This window comes from Convolutriloba macropyga, chromosome 8 (genome assembly GCF_964194025.1).
Source record: "Convolutriloba macropyga chromosome 8, txConMacr16.3, whole genome shotgun sequence".
Classification (NCBI taxonomy): domain Eukaryota; kingdom Metazoa; phylum Xenacoelomorpha; order Acoela; family Convolutidae; genus Convolutriloba; species Convolutriloba macropyga.
The window spans coordinates 23,331,426-23,347,794 of NC_134475.1; the positions used below are offsets into that span (position 1 = coordinate 23,331,426).

The 16,369-nt window shown below is 33.4% G+C and overlaps 1 protein-coding gene across 1 annotated transcript in view; it reads right to left on the reverse strand.

Annotated features, from left to right (window-relative positions):
* Nucleotides 1-52: 52 nt before the first annotated feature.
* The window catches only part of LOC142344019 (uncharacterized), a 60,578-nt gene continuing 44,261 nt past the window's right edge, over nucleotides 53-16,369 (reverse strand). The window contains exons 10-13 of the mRNA XM_075395464.1: nucleotides 11,432-11,608; nucleotides 5,654-5,893; nucleotides 382-465; nucleotides 53-129 (exon numbers count right to left, since the gene is read on the reverse strand). Of these exons, the coding sequence (XP_075251579.1) occupies nucleotides 53-129; nucleotides 382-465; nucleotides 5,654-5,893; nucleotides 11,432-11,608 (578 nt within the window). The remainder of the gene's footprint in view (nucleotides 130-381; nucleotides 466-5,653; nucleotides 5,894-11,431; nucleotides 11,609-16,369) is intronic.

Here is a 16,369-nt window from a genome sequence, read left to right on the forward strand (position 1 = left end):
CATTATTTTTTAATAAGATTTGATAACTGAAACAGGTGTTATAATACCATGATCAGCAGAGTAGTGTGATTTCATATCTTTCCTGTGTGAAGAACATATCATTGCACTTCGGACAGCCGACTTGGGGCTCTAAACAAAACGAAACATAAAAATTTCATAAATTAAAACTCTTCGATCTGTATTCTTCAAGATTCTTTCTTTCCAGTGTTTTTTGGAAAAAAATCTATTTGCAAAGCTGTATTTTGCACCAAAATGCGGATGTTATATTTCCCCTGCAAAATTATCGCAGTTGGGTTTTGCAACAATTTCCGACGTTCTAATAACCAAAACAAATTTGTTGATAATTGATGAGATCAGACTTATCAGAGGAAAATATGATACCTGGATGCTGTATGTGATAATGTTCCTGCATTTGAGCGTTGGTGAAGAACAGTCGATCGCATTTCGTACACTTCACTTGAGGATCTGAACATGAGAAAAATTAAGCAATTAGAACTTGACGTGCAATTTAGTATGTTGCAATTACGTCCAAGATATGTTAAAGATATGGCGTCGAAGAGCAGCGTTGATATTTGATGATCATCATAACTGATGCTCTAATTGTCTGTACAATGAGCTATAAAAAGTTCATTAAAACTGGTTATCTTGCAAGATTCTGTCAGAAAATGTTAACCTGGCAGAATCTGTCAGAACATGCCATGCGAAAGAAACTCGGGAGGCTATACCTGGCAAAACGTGTACCTGGCCTGTACGTTTCTCAGCCCTGTCTAAAGAGTAATTATAGTTAATGAGAACTTCTAATTCAACAAACTTTTCTTTATAAGAATATTTATTTTAAGATTTTCAAATCGAGGCGATGGCGAACCCCTAATTGACCTAAACCTGCTACTCATTTATACTCATTCATATAGTTGTCGGGAATTATTCATTTATCATGATTAGGACATTGTATTTTCAAGTTTTCTTGGTCTGACTTGACAGAATATCCCACAGATTTTTCTAGAAACTTTCATATTTCAAGTTCTGAACAAAATGCTCGAAGTTTTTTTTAATAGTGTCAAGATCATTCAGTTCTTATCAAGTTGTATCATCCTCACCCATTGGGCGAGGGGGTCCTCAAAGGTCGGAACTAAATCATTCAAGTTGGCTGTCTCACAACCCCTCTTCCTCGCATTTCCTGCGATATGATTTGTAGTGTTACATTACAAGTGTTATATAGTAATGATATGAAACAAAAACGTAAATAAGAAAGAGTGAATTCCCAAAAACCACAATAAAACTACCGACTGGGGCTCAGAGATGCAAACATTGGGAGGTGTTGTGATTGAGTGGGGAGGGAGTCAAACTCTCAAGATTAAGAACCCCCCTCCACACCTTTAAAACGTCTCCTTAAAACAGTTTTTGGTGAATCGCATTCTTAGAAAATTTAGGCGTAAGGCTCTAAGAGAACTTAATGCCATCCGAACGTTTCCTGTTTATCCCGTTTTTGAGAACGAAAAATCGAATGGGTCAGACAAAAAATCGGTCAAGCGAAAAATCTCAAGCGGAAACAAAGACCACAAGACTAATTTGATTGCTACAAGCTTCTTTTGAGAGCAATTAATAAAAAAAATATCCATGAGTTAGTGTAATTAAAAATAACCTGCAAAAATAATACGCATCAAATGTGTATGTAGCATTGATCCGAGCCGCTTGGCAGGAATGGAAACTTCTGGTGTTTCCTAACAAAGTCATCAACATAATACTTTTTGCAGTTAATTCTCAAATCCTTTTTTTGTTTTGAAAGCGCTTAAGTTATGCGGATTTTTTTTTATCAGTACAAAAATTCCACGACGAACAACACTTCCTTCCGCAAATTTCCAGAGTACTTTTTGAGAGGTTAATATTATACCTGATGACGTCTTCACAAAAAGAGGCACCAAATGCAGAAATTTCAACGAATGTGATTGGTTGGGAAACTTAAAACACTGAACTTTATGCGTTCAATTAGCCTAAATTGGACAAAGCCTAATTCTAGATTATATTTTTACCGGATCTGGCCATGCCTCGTGGGATTTGTTCTTGTGGGGGAGGAACTATATACTCAAATGGGTTTTTTTTGTTCAGTCAATTTTGGCCGATCGATATATTCACAGTACAGAAATGTGAATGGTATCATTGAAAAGCTCATCCAGCGTAGAATTCGAATTTAAAAAGATTTTTTTGAATTTTGCATTTTTTCGAAGAGTTATCGAGGTGTAAAGTTTCATGTGAACACGGGATATTTGGTTCAATTTTGTTCATTTTACCGTATTTTTTGTTCGAATTAACAATTTTCCTATGAAAAATTTTACTCAAAAATTACTTTTCACTCCACAAAATAAATCAAATTGCAGTTCCTAATGGACGAAAGGCGATGAAAAGATGAGTTCTAGTCTCATAGGGAAAGTTTACTATAAAAAAATCGAATTCTATTTGGGAGCTCTCTTTTTTTTTAGAAATGTTGCATATTTTTTTTGTTTTTTGTCACCTAGAGACTAGTCACTTTTCAAATCAAGATTCCGTTAGTGACAAGCCTCATTTACAGTCAAATGAAGCCCAATGAACAAAAAGTTATTTCCAAAGGATCGCTTATGTTTTTTTGGATTCGTATCTCAGTTTTCGTAATTTTAAATGAAAATTTGATTTTCTTTTTGAGGTTTACTAAAATTAGAAAATTTTACTAATTTTGAATATTTTTAAATTGAAAAATCATAAACTTATTTTTGTGAACTGCGAGTCAGTCTCACTGAAGACAGGACCCCCTTATTTCCTACTAAACCAAAATTAATCTCGTTAGCGGTTTTATGTTCTAACTATTGGTTATATGACTTCAATGCACAAGATTCGTTTTTTTCTTAAATTTTGGATATTTCGTTTTATTAGTTCCTTTTTAGAAATCATATCAATTCTTTGCAATATTTATGGCTACCATTGTTTTAGCAAAGACAACCAATTAGAGAAAAAACTTGTGGTTCAAATGGCTTCAAAACTCTCTCGCATTTTTCTATAGAAATTTTGATTTTCGCTTGTATTTGTTTTTTCGTAGTCATAAGAATTATTGTGATGGGTTATTGATTACCTATGCATAACAAACATCTTGACGCATAACTGAGAGCATTTTTTGACTTTCTGTAAAAACTATTGAATTTAATGTCCGTTAAGGTTTTCAAAAAAAAATTTTTTTGAAGTTTTTTTGAACATACATCAATATTAAGCTTTTTTTAGTGAACTGTAAGTTAGTCTCAGTAACGACAGAACCCCTTTTTTTCTACTTCAACAAAACAAAAATTAATCTAGTTGGCGCTTTTATCTTCTAACTTTTGGTTATACGACTTCAATACCACAAAATTTCAATTTTTTTTTTAATTTTTGGACTTTTAGTATTATTGGTTTCATATGAAATCTTATCCTGTTATCCTAATATTAATGGCTCCCATTGGCTAAGAAAAGAAGTTCAATGGATCACAGCTAAGGTTTTTAGAGAAAAACTTGTTGTCTAAATGGCTTCGACACTTTCTTCTGACCTGTATTGTTGTTGTTTTCATAGTCAATGACAGGTTGTAATGTCTTATTGATAACTTTTGAATGACAAACATCCTTGCCACCATATCATCTAGGCTTAATTTAGCGTATTAACTGGCTTCCGTTGAAAACTATTGAACTTTATGACGTTGATACTATGGGTTTTCTCAGAAAATTGTGGTTTTAATGTATTTTTCATTGCCATACGACATATTGTGATAATTTATTGATATCCTATGCACGTAAAGTATGATTGCTAACCCATCGAGGCATAACTTAGCGTGTTTATTTAATTCGGTTGAAAATTATTGAATTTAATATGTTTGATACTAGGGATTCTCAAAAACTTCGTGGTTTTAAAATATTTGTTTATATTTGCTGTTTTTAAGTCACTTTGTAAAATAAAAACAATCCCATTGCTGTTAAAAATTCAATTGAAAATAAAAAAGTGTTTACTGAAAAGTTCATTCCCTAATTGCTTTGACACTTTTCTCGCTAATATTTTTTGAATTTGCTGTTTTTGCTTTTTTTGCTTTTTTATTCTTTAGGTAGCCGTAAAATGCTGACCGGTCTCATAAACTTGTAATTGACAATTAAATAAATGATGTTACCTGAAGCAGTCAGTTTACAGCGAAGATACTTAAAGTTTATGATATTATAAATTTTCAAAGATTTTTCATACTTTTCAGTTTTTGTTGTTGTTTTCATCAACTTGTAATCTATTCTCGACATTGAGAGGTCGCATCCAATTCCCTGAATTTCAAAAATTAACATGTCTGCTGATATTATGTCGCAACTGATGTTTTGTTTGGTGGACAATTTTGTTTTCATAAAAAATTTTTGTGAGTGGTTTATTTGTTTTTTTTCTCTTCTTTTAGCACATTCAGGTAACAACAGATCCCAATGATTTTCAAATGTGGCCCAAATGAATTTATTTACTCTTCCAGAATAATTTTAGGTGAATGGATTTTAAAAAAAATTGAAATAAAAATAAATAAAAATCAGATAATAGCTAATGATTTAAATTAATGGCTTTAATAGTTTGTGCCATTGTTCGTAATTTTTTGAGATGTCCCGCGTCTTTGTGTAAATTGTTTGTAATTTTTTAAGATTTTCTTCTTCTTTAGTCCGCTCCTATGGCCTAGTCTAACCAAAGACAGGTCCCATTGGTTTCATAATGACTTTTTGGTAAATTTATCAAAAAAATTGTCGTTGTAAGCTCTAGATTTTTTAGACTTTTGATATTATTTGGTTTAAAAAATGTTGATTGCTCTTTGATTTGAACCTCATGTTTTCTTCTCTATGTCGACTTGTTACCTAGTATCATTAAGGAAAACATCCATCTGCTGTATATTTAGGAACAACTAAAATTCTTTAGTTAAGTTTTTATCTGATTGCATTTTGACTTTGTTACTAGGTGCTTTTTAATTTAGATATTGGGTTTCTGCCGTGAAAATTTTGACTTTGCTTATTTTCATGTTTGTTGTTTTTCTCATAGTCTTCTTAATGGCAGATCTCGTGAGCGCTGTAATGAGGCATGGCATTATGTAATTCAATTAGTAGTTAGGTTTTGTAACAATTTTTTTAAACTCAAACATTTATTTTTAATTATCCCATCATTAGGTTAACAATTAAGTCAAAAATGTAGATGAACTCGGGTCGAAACATCATGTGCGAGCGCACATTAACGAGCCACCTTGTTATGATTCTATCACAACCGAACGTGAAACCAGTCCCCCCCCCCCAAAAAAAAATCTCTTTCGACTTATCTCGATTTCTGAGCAAATTTACGTTAACATTCTCATCCTATTTTAAAACACGAAGAATTTGTTGAGCAATCAGCCAATCAGAAAACATTATTCCCATTTTCTCATTTGTGATTGGCCAGCAATAAAATTTCTATTTTTTAATACGTCTGCCATTTTCACTAGCGCCATTATACCTAAACACTGATGGCAGTAAAATTCAACAGGAGGGAGCGCTTGTTTACTAACAATGAAAACGCCGTCTGAAGTTTTCTATGAAATATGTCACCAATTTTACGATCAATAGCCAAATGATTGCAGCGTCTTTTTTTTTTTAAAAAAAAGGAAAATAAATCTTCACCAACCGTGTGTTCTGGCATGTTCGCGTGCCTCTTCAGGAGTACTGGAGACTTCAGGACATTTTTCACAGGGGTATAAAATTGCCTCAGGGGCAGGCGCAGTTGGGGGAGGGGCAGGAGGGGTTGGCAAAGGTCGCTTTGTGGGTGTCTTGAGAGAGGGGACAACTATTTTGTCTCTTTCCTTTTCCACTTGGAATTCTGTCGCCTCTTTCAGTTTCGGCTTCTTCAATTTCTCTGCTGGTGGAACTACAACACACAAAGCATCCACAGTGATTATTATGCTTCCCAATGGATAGCCTAAAGACATTGTACGAGACTCTGCCAGCTCCTACACGATTAAAAAACAGATTTATCAGATATTACAAATAAAATTTCAAACTTCAGATTTTGCGCGATAAAGAGGCTGCTTTAAAAATTGTTTATCATGTGAGATCTGACAAGACCTTATAAAAACGTTTGAGAACTGATGAAATCTTATTGGATAAAAACTTTTGCAGGACAGAATTTTTATCGTGGAAGATCTAATAAGTTTAAATTTTGTAAAGATTTTGAATTTTAAGATCTGATCTTACACGGTCCTACTCAGCAGCGCATTACCTAGGTTCAGGTGCTTCATACAGATCAAAGTGTGATGTCCGTTTTTATTACACGGACCAGCTGCCCAATAAAGATTGAATAAACTTTGATCAGTAGCCAACTAGAGCCTACTGATTAACAAGCCATTGGCTGATCTTGGGCGAGTTGTACATCTCATCACTGTTTGAACATTTACAAGCAAATATACAACCATAAAGTCATTCGATACATGAAAAATATATTTATCAGTAAATCGGATGCCTGATCTAGGGAGCTCGTTCCCACATTGCCCACATTAGGCTTGGAGTTGGGGTCTACTGAAAAACTTATAGTTTTTGACAAGGGTTCAAGTTTTGTAGAACCATAATCTCTTAAATTGAACAAAAAAATTGTCGAAAAGAATAATCGAAATTTTGAAAACACTATGCTAAACGAAAAAAAGCGAGCAAATTTGCAAAAAGAAGAATTTAATTATGGCGGATGATTGTCTGATTGCATCTATAATAATGGCTAATTGATGCGTAGAAGCGTAAATGGGGCTGCCTAAGAACAAACCTAAAAGGAGCAAATTATTAAAAAATGATCTAAAATCTGATCATGCCTTATCGGGAAATGGACAAGTCTGCTCATGGCCGATTTTTTTCTGAATGAGCCTGAACCTGCTTACGGCTGATTTGCATCTGAATGGGCCTGGTTATTAACACTTCGGGGTATTTAATAAGTGCTAATCAAACCGTTTTTTAGATAATAAACAATAACGAGGAGGCTCGGTAATGTGCGTTTGCACACAATGTTCCGATTCCGCTCATCCACATTTTTGATTGAATTGTCTTCCGACAGAGGAAGAGATACAAAACTTTCATTAAAATTTTCAAAATTTCAGAAAAATTTCAAAGCTTTTTATCTCGAAAAAAATGGTGCATGAAAAAAAATGATTTAAACGCGAACCATTAAACGAATTAGACAAGGTCGTTTCAGGGAGCCGATGATATAAGCTACCTACAAGACTACGAGACAAGACAAACAAAACCAATCAACAAAACTAATCATTAGTTAGGACAAAAATTCGATATATATATATATATATATATATATATATATATATAAAAATCTTGAACAAAGTCAAATTACAATCACATAGAAACTAAATTGAATAATTTAAAATTTATTTTAAAAATGATATGGGACTTGCCCTTAAAAAGACTAATTAACCAGCAGACGAAAAAGAACAAGAAAGGAAAGATAAAAAAAGTTTTTATTTTTTGAAAGAAAAATTTAGAGACAGTAGCTATCTTCTGAAATCATTAGATAAGTCCTTTTATATTCAAGAGAAAACCGTTCATTGAGACCTCTCATTATCCAGATTTCGTCCCACGATTAACAAGGGGTAAACAAAAACCAAAAACAATGAAAAATTCCGTAAAAATTTGTAAAGATCTAAGTGTCCAATCCATTATAATTCTAAGCTATTGATTAAGCTAAAGTTACATAAACAAAATTGTGCCTGCCTCCAATGCCAACACCGTTTTTTTAAACCACGCCGCTGTCTTTTTTTTAAAAGCTAATATTCATTTTACAAAAAAAAACAATTTTGACGAACCTAAGCTTTTTTTAGGATAATTAGGAAAATAAGAATAAAAAAGGCCTGTAAAGATAAAAACTTCGGACTTTTTTAGATCAAACAAGTACAAAATCAAGAAGGCCATCAACTGTGGACCTAATCCCTTAATTTTTTTTTTTGAATCTCCTTGGAAATTCAGGGGGCGGCCATTATCCACAAACATCATAAAACCAAGAGAACAACGAACATAAGCAACATTCAAAAACTCTCACCTAAACTTTGCAAGAAAACGGTGTCGAAGTCACTACAAAAGTTACCTATTCAATAAAAACCAAAGATTTGTTCAATGGCGCCTTCTGTCAACGTCTTTATTGTAATATTTTTTCAATCATTGACGAACCATTTTGACAAAACAAAAAAACTAACGTTCAAAAGTAAAGAAAAATGTACAAAAACAACAAAGAAATTTTTTAGTCTCAAAGCCAAAAAAAAAACATTTTTTTGAAAATATCAAACGCAGTAAATTCAAAATTTTAATTCCCTGGAAAAAGGATGTCACTCCTGGTACTGAGCTAAAAGTTGACTGAAATGAGATTTAAAAAAATGGCGAATGCTCAGAAAGATCAATAATTTTGTTTCGAAACAAATACATTTGAAAATCACAAGAACAATAAGCTTTCAACTACGAAAACTATATAAATGTGTTTTTAGCTCCATGGGACATTAATTGGACATATCAGCACATAGAGTTCTTAAGACTACAAAATTACAACAAATAAAACCCAGGCAAAAATTCAAAAAAACAATTTTACGCAAAAAAGTTTTCAAGCTATAAAAGTTTTGAACGTCATTGTGTCTTAGTAAACTTTATGGGGCCTCAATGGCACTCAAAATTTTTGTTGGTAATTAAGAAATTATTTGAAATCATTCCGGTGTATCAGCATGCCGGTAATTAAATTTAACCGCTGTTGTTATTTGAAAAAATAAATTTCAGTCCACCGAAAAACTTTGTTGATAAATGTAAGCTAGATGTGAGGAAAATTAGGAAACTAGAAACTAAAAAACCGGAAAATATAATAAAACACTGACTTTTTTAAAACAAACAACTACAAAATCTTGAAAACATTTAACTGTGGACTTAGGCCCTAAAATAGATTCTTTTGTACCTCCTTGAGGAACCAGAGAGCGGCAATTATCCAGAAGCATTATACAATTACAAAAACAAGATTAAACATAGGCAACAGTAAAGAAAAATCGCATAAAATTTTTGCGAGAAAACGGTGTGTAAGTCATTCATACCATAACCTATTCAATAAAAACCTAGAATTTTGTTCAATTGCACCTTCTTTTACCGCCGTTGTTGTGATATTTTTCATTCTTTAACACACAAACTTGACAAAACAAAAAAGATAAACGTACATAATTTAAAAAATTTAAAAAATTATGGTCAAAATTAAAAGATAACAAAACAACTCATAGTTTCAAAGCCAAGGAACCTTTTTTTTAAAAAAGAGAAATTCAGTGAAATCAAAAATTAAATTCACTGGAAAAAGGAAAACTTCTTTGCTGGTAACGAGTTACATGTTGATTGAAAGGAGATAAAAAAATTTGCAAAAACTCAGAAAGCTCACTAATTTTTGTTTTGAAACAAATACTTTTGAAAATCACAATAACAGTAAGCTTTCAATTAAGAAAACTAAATAAATGAATTTTTAGCTCCATGGGACATGAATTGGATATGACAGTAGCTAGAGCAAATCCTAAGACTACACAATAACAACAAATAAAACAAGCAAAATTAAAAAAGAAAAAAAATTACGCAATAAAATGTTGAAGTCATAAAACCTTTGAATTTTTTAGTGTCTCAGTGATTTTTATGTATATTAATTGGCTTCAATGACACCCCAAATTTTTGTTGGTGATTGAGCAATTATTTGAATTCATTCCAGTGTAATAACATTCCAGCAATTAAGCTAGAAAAACAAAGAAACCAAAAAAAAATTTTTAAAAAGAAATGAAAAACAACGATCTATACAATTCAAACCTACGATCTAAACAAACCTAGCAGTGGTATTACTGCGGTCTTTTTGAAACAATTAATTGTTTCGAATATTAGGGAAATACGTAATTTTACGATAAACAACTAGAAGAAAATTACGGTAAATGTGAAGAAATACTACTGAAAAACTCTAAACCTCGATAATGCTATGCACAAAATCAAATTCGAAAAATCTTTCTCGTTCTATATTCTACGCTTGAAGAGCTTTCTGTTGATTTCAATCACAGTTCTATCCGATTGATGAATCAGCGAAAATTGACTGAACAAAAAACCCATTGGGGTAGATAGTTCCTCCCCCCAAGTATAGTCCGAACAAAAATCTCTAGACACGGCCTCATAAACTATGCGGAGAATTTCTTCCAGATTTAATTGATTTTTTAAACAAAAACTTGGTTCACGAAAATGTATTCTTAACATTTACTCATATTCTTTTGTTCTCAATTAGATCTTTAAAATCGGAGAGATCAAATTTTAGGCTGATTTTAGAAGATTTGCAAAAAAACTATAGTACTATTATTAACTGAAACGTTTTTAAATTTGAGGCCCTCCGTGTTGGATGCCAAACAGAATATAATATTTGATGAATATGTCGATTTTCTATTGATATTTTTTCCAATGAAAGGAAACATTTTTTTTTCAAATTGAAGTCAGATTGAAACTTTGCATGTTAGATCAAGGAATCCATTCTGTCTTTGAATCTTCCCTAAAACTTTGTCAGAACAAAATACCTCATTTTGTAGATAATAAATTTGGATTTCTAATGAATCAAAAAGATCAGTAAGATGCCTTTTGCAAATATTGTTCTAACCCATCATATACCAAACAATTCATTGTAATAAAACTAACAATATAGGTTGATTGAAAAAAAAACTACAAATGAGAAATCTGTTTCAATCTCCACTCGACCAAAAGAGCCTGCATTCCTGTAGATGTGTTAGTATTTGAAGAGGCATTACTAACATTCTTACCTTTTCAGTCGCATAAGTTTTTAAGTTTTGCCAAACATCAGAATCAAATAAAAAAATGTTTTGATCTTAAATCAACTTACAATTTTACGTATAAGTGCATATCAAATAAAAACCACATGCAGAATATAGGGAACATAAATAACCAAAGTCAGGCATCTCGAGGAACCAGAGTTTGTCTCATTTTGGTTTAGCAGAATTCAAATTTTAAGTCACACTGGATAAGCGAACAAAAACATGGCGATCAAAAAAATGTTGGGCGAAGTTTGACCAAGAACAAACAATCATTAATTCAATTATAAATTCTAAATTTGATCTTGCTCGCAAAATGTGCAAAACAGACATCCACTGCAGTTGGCCGCATAATTACACACAAATTCTCGAATAATTTTTTTGCTGATACATGAAGCTGCTGCCCACAAAAATGTACCTTGAAAAAGGAAGAAAAGACTTAATTAACTTTCAAGGAATCAAATTAATAGAAGGCATGGAAAGGTATCTTCTACGGTCGGTTCAGTTTTTCTAGGGCTTTTGATGACAAACGACAGTCGAAAATAGGGTTAACAGAAAATATTTGGTGTGGTATATAGTTGGTATGGTATAATCAAAGACAGATAAATAACCTTTGTAGTCTTCTCTTTGCGTATTGATGTTGACAAATATAGTGGGGTTCTTGGTGGACTTGGTGGTCTTGAATCCGTCTCCATCGGTGGAGAGGTGGAACTCCCGGTCGGTACTGAATGGATCTTCAGCCACTGTCGACTTCTTGTCACTCTTCCTCACGGCAAACGCATCAGGAGCTAGTTGAACAAAATTTATACGTCATTAAATGAGTTGAGTTCTGACATAAAAACAGATTTTTAAAAACCGACCAAAAAAGAGCATTCATGCTCACCAAATGAACAGTCTGAGATGTGGGCAATAATTGAAAAAGGACAGCTGAGAACAGACTACTGTTAATACACTGCAGGCTGAAAGCCTAATGCTACTCCGATGCGATTGCGCAGACATACATTTATTTATTCTTAGCGCGTTAGTAAATTGCCTATACTTCTTTTAAGGGAGCAGGAGAGGTATGCACGCAAAAACTCAGTGATAATAGACAACCCTCCCTTTGATGCGGCCAAGCCAACCGCTGAATGGCTACCAAAGCTGCTAGAGTTTTAAAACAAACTAAATAAACTTTGTGATGTTACTATAACGGAAAGCCGTCTAGCTGCTTTTCACATATTGCCGGGCCCTGAAAATATGCCTGCTGGTATTACTTCATCGGTGATTGTTAGGTTCACTTGTTTTCGAGACAAAGACGAGGTGTACAAAAATAGAAGGATGCTTAAACACATGTTTAATCTAATTAACAATAGAGAAATTTGGATGAAAGAGACCTTGCCACCACTAGATGCCTTTGTCGAGAAACTGGCTCGCAGTAAAAACTAATTGCATTTACGAATAACTGTAAAGTTTCAGTGATGTGTAAGAACAATAAGGGTGAAAATATCTTTGTGAGGGTTAATAATGCTCTAGATGTTAATAATCTAAAAAACCCAGTTATTCGTGATGTTCCTAACTTTTCTGGTGCCAACGCTGTAAAACTCCAAACTAACCATGGCGTGGCTCAGAAAAGACAGCTTGATAAACAGGAAAGGGAATTTTGCGGCAATGTCCCCTGAAGAAAAAAGACAACACATTTCTCTCATTGATGGTTTTTGAATTACTCAAATTTGTTTTGAAGCTGTAAACTTTCTTTTATTGACTATCCAAAGTTCTGACAATTAACTAAGTCTTGGTTGTATTACTCTATGAAACACAACACTTGAGTTTAACAAATTTGTACATAGAGTTAAAGAATAAAGAAGTTACCAACGGGCGGATATAGTAGGATAATTCGTACTCGAAATGAAAGAAATTTTTTTAATATTTTTTTTAACCAACGTAGTTTGTTGCGACTTCCGCGACAATCCTCTATAAATTTTAGTGATGTTCTTTAATCACCTGTTGCGACTTCCGCGAAAGGAGATGATGATTTGCATGTATTGTCTTGTAGATTTTTTGTGCAGTATGTTGCGACTTCCGCAACATTTTCTGCCAGTTTAGGGAATCTAGTTTTTCCTCTTGCGACTTCCGCGAGAAAAATATCTGTAACTTTGTTGTTTGAGCATCGAAAACCATTAAGAAATTTGTTGGGGAAATTACGTATAATTATTGAACCCTTGCTCTAATCACAGCGTTTTTAAGGTTTATTTATCCTTCTGGTTTTACTCGGACAAAAACGCAGAAAAATGTTGAAAAAACAATCAGATTAGAACGTCAGTGCACAGAAAATGACAGGAAAAAGAATGGAGCGCTCGATTTACTTACAGTATATTATGTCCCTGAGACAGAATTACGATCAACTTGAAGTATACCTTAATCAATTACCAGATGAACCGCTAGCATTAGTCCTCACGGAAACCAGATGTTCGGATGAAACCAATTTGGAGGGATATAGATTCCCGAATCTGTCTACCTTGGTAACATGCAACAGAGATAATACAAGTGGGGGGGGGGGGTCGGGATTTTTTGTTCCACTCATACTAAACTACTAAAAACTATTAGAAGCAGTGTTAAAAATGTGAAAATTCTCAGTGCTGTTCTTCAGAGTGGTCCTGAAGTGCTAATAGTAACAGGAGTTTACAAGTCTCCTAATTACCCTATAGAAGAATTCCTAGCTCTGTTAAGCGATCACATGACAAAACTTAAATCAAAAGAAGCTACGAAACATGTAATTTGCGGTGACTTTAATATAAACGTCTTCCTAGAGGACCGAAAACTAAGCAAACTGATAGAAATGTTGTCTTATTTTGGATTTCAGCTGAAAAACAACAGAAAGGCTACCAGAGAAACCTCATGTAGCAAAACTTGCATCGATCTATTTTTCTCTAATTTCGAAGGTTTGTGCAATGTGGACAAAACCGCTCTTTCTGATCATTATACCTTCTATTTCTCAGCAATTTTTTTTGCAAACCTAGACACGACCGCGGCCTCGGAATTTATAAATTCACAGTTTAAGAATCTCAAAGAAGAGAAAATTTGGAAAGAAATAAATTATCTAGTCCACCTTGAAATTAAAGAACAGCGTTCAAAGATAAAGTCTCTTGATATTGATCAGTCAATTGAGCGGCTTCAACAGACAATTATTTCTTCCACGGAATCAGTTATACCAACCGTTCAACAAACTAAACCACGATCAACTAAACAATGGATCACAGCAACAATTCGTAACCTCGCAAACAAAAAAAGAAACTCTTAAGATTATATCTAAGAGATAATACAACTGAATCAAAAAACAAATATAAAATTATCTGTCGTAAAACAAAAACTGCCTGCAAGTTAGCAAAGACAAACTTTTATGAACAACAGATTGACAGCAAAAATGGGTCAAAGACATTATTCAAGATAGTCAAAGATTTAAATGGTGATAAAAATAATGAGCAACAGTGCACCGTAGACTGCCATGACATGAACTATTTTTTTACTACAACTGGAGAAAAATTAGCTATGACAAAAAAGAAATCAGCTGATTTAACAAATATTCCAATACAAAAACAGACAATGGCTTTGCAGGAAACTAATGCGGATGAAGTCTTTGAAACAGTCAGACAGTTAAAAAAACAAAAATTCTTGTGATATGTTTCAGTTAAGTAGTAGCCTGCTGAAGGCCGTCAATCCGGCAACATGTGAACTATTGGCGTCAGTTTTCAACAAATGCATAGAAAAAACCTACCATCCCCAAATTTTAAAAACGGCAAATGTAATGCCAATTTTCAAATCAAGAGAGAAAGATAACCCACATAACTACCGATCTATATCGCTACTCCCAGTAATAGGAAAAGTATTTGAAAAATTAATCTATGCCCGGAAAAGTTGTTTCCTGGTTCAACATAATATATTGAGCGAAAGACAATTTAGATTGAGAAATAAAAGAAGTACAGTTGATGTTTTTGCAAAACTTACTGAACATATCAGGTTAGGTCTCGACTCTTTGGATGAAATGTGCAGTGTTTTCCTAGATTTGACAAAAACTTTTGACACTCTTGACCACAACCTTCTTTTATTAAAATGCGAAAAGTATGGATTGAGAGGTTGTGTTTATCATCTCTTGATATCGTATCTATCTGATCGTAAATAATTTGTCCAGATTGGCGACAAGAAGTGTGCCGTTTTAGATGTTAAACATGGTGTCCCACAGGGGTCCGTTTTAGGACCAATTCTTTTTCTGCTTTACAAAAATGATATCGAGAGAGTTTGCCAATAAAGCGAAATCATACTTTTTGCGGACGATACAACTATTTACTCTTCTACTAAACTTAATAATGACGACTTGCTAAACAATCTTGGCAGGTTGTGCAATTGGTTTGACAGAAATAAATTGACAGTAAACTTCTCAAAGTGTAACATGACGTGTTTTGCAAAAAGAGAGTCTGTGAAAAGATTATAATTACAAGGAATAACGTTGTTTGACAAAGAAGACAAGGAGAGCTCAAAATACCTTGGTGTACACATTGATAAAAACTAAGCTTTAAAACGCACATAGAAGAAATCAAGAGCAGGCTTAAACAACAATCTATTGTTTCTACCAATACAAAAATAGATTCAGAAAGGATACTTTGATTAAGTTATACAAATTCTATGTCCGAACAGTTCTTCAGTATGGTGTACTAATTTATGGTTGCGCAGGCAAATCGGAGCCTAAACAATTTAACTGGTCACAAAATCACATAATCAGTATAATATACAGACCAAAAAAATTCAACAGCGTTCGCGATGTCAGAGAGAAATATAAACTACTGACACCAATGAAATTGAATCTGTACGAGTTGTTAAAATTGATTGGTAAGAGTTTAAGACAAAGTTCTGACTGTGGCTATGGATCACAAATCTTCAGCAATGATGAAGTCCGCAACATTCAGTCTGATGAAAAAAGACTAAAAACCGTAAAAACCATGAGGTTGACGACGTGCCAACAAAAAAACTCTTATGTACCGAACAAGAATTATGTTTAATTTTTTAGATACTCGAGACAAAAACCTTGTCAGGGAAATTTTAGTTGTAAACGAATCTGCTCTAGTTAATATCCTTCATAACTTAAGAGACAATTACATACAGGGAAACGAGGTGCTGACGGGACAGTTCTGGTAAATTGATCAGTAGCGTAAGGTAACTTCTTTGTTCTGCAAGCTTAATAGAGGCACCATCTTATGGACAAGCACAGGCCGTTTTGGTGACCTCTCGAATGTGTTGTATATTTATACACCAGTTTGGAAATTAATTATTATATATTATTATTTAACTCTGATTTTTTTCCACAATTTTTTCTAACATTATACCTTTGCATACCTGCATCATTCAGTTCTACCCATTAAGTTTTGAACTCCAACATTACTCAGGTTTAGACCCTGACTTATGAAAAATAAATATTGAACTCAATATTAACCAAAGTTACACAGTCGAGCACCCTGTGAAAGTAGAGCAAAAATATTTTCATGTGTCGAGTAAAAGCCTTCTCAGAGGCACTTTGGGTC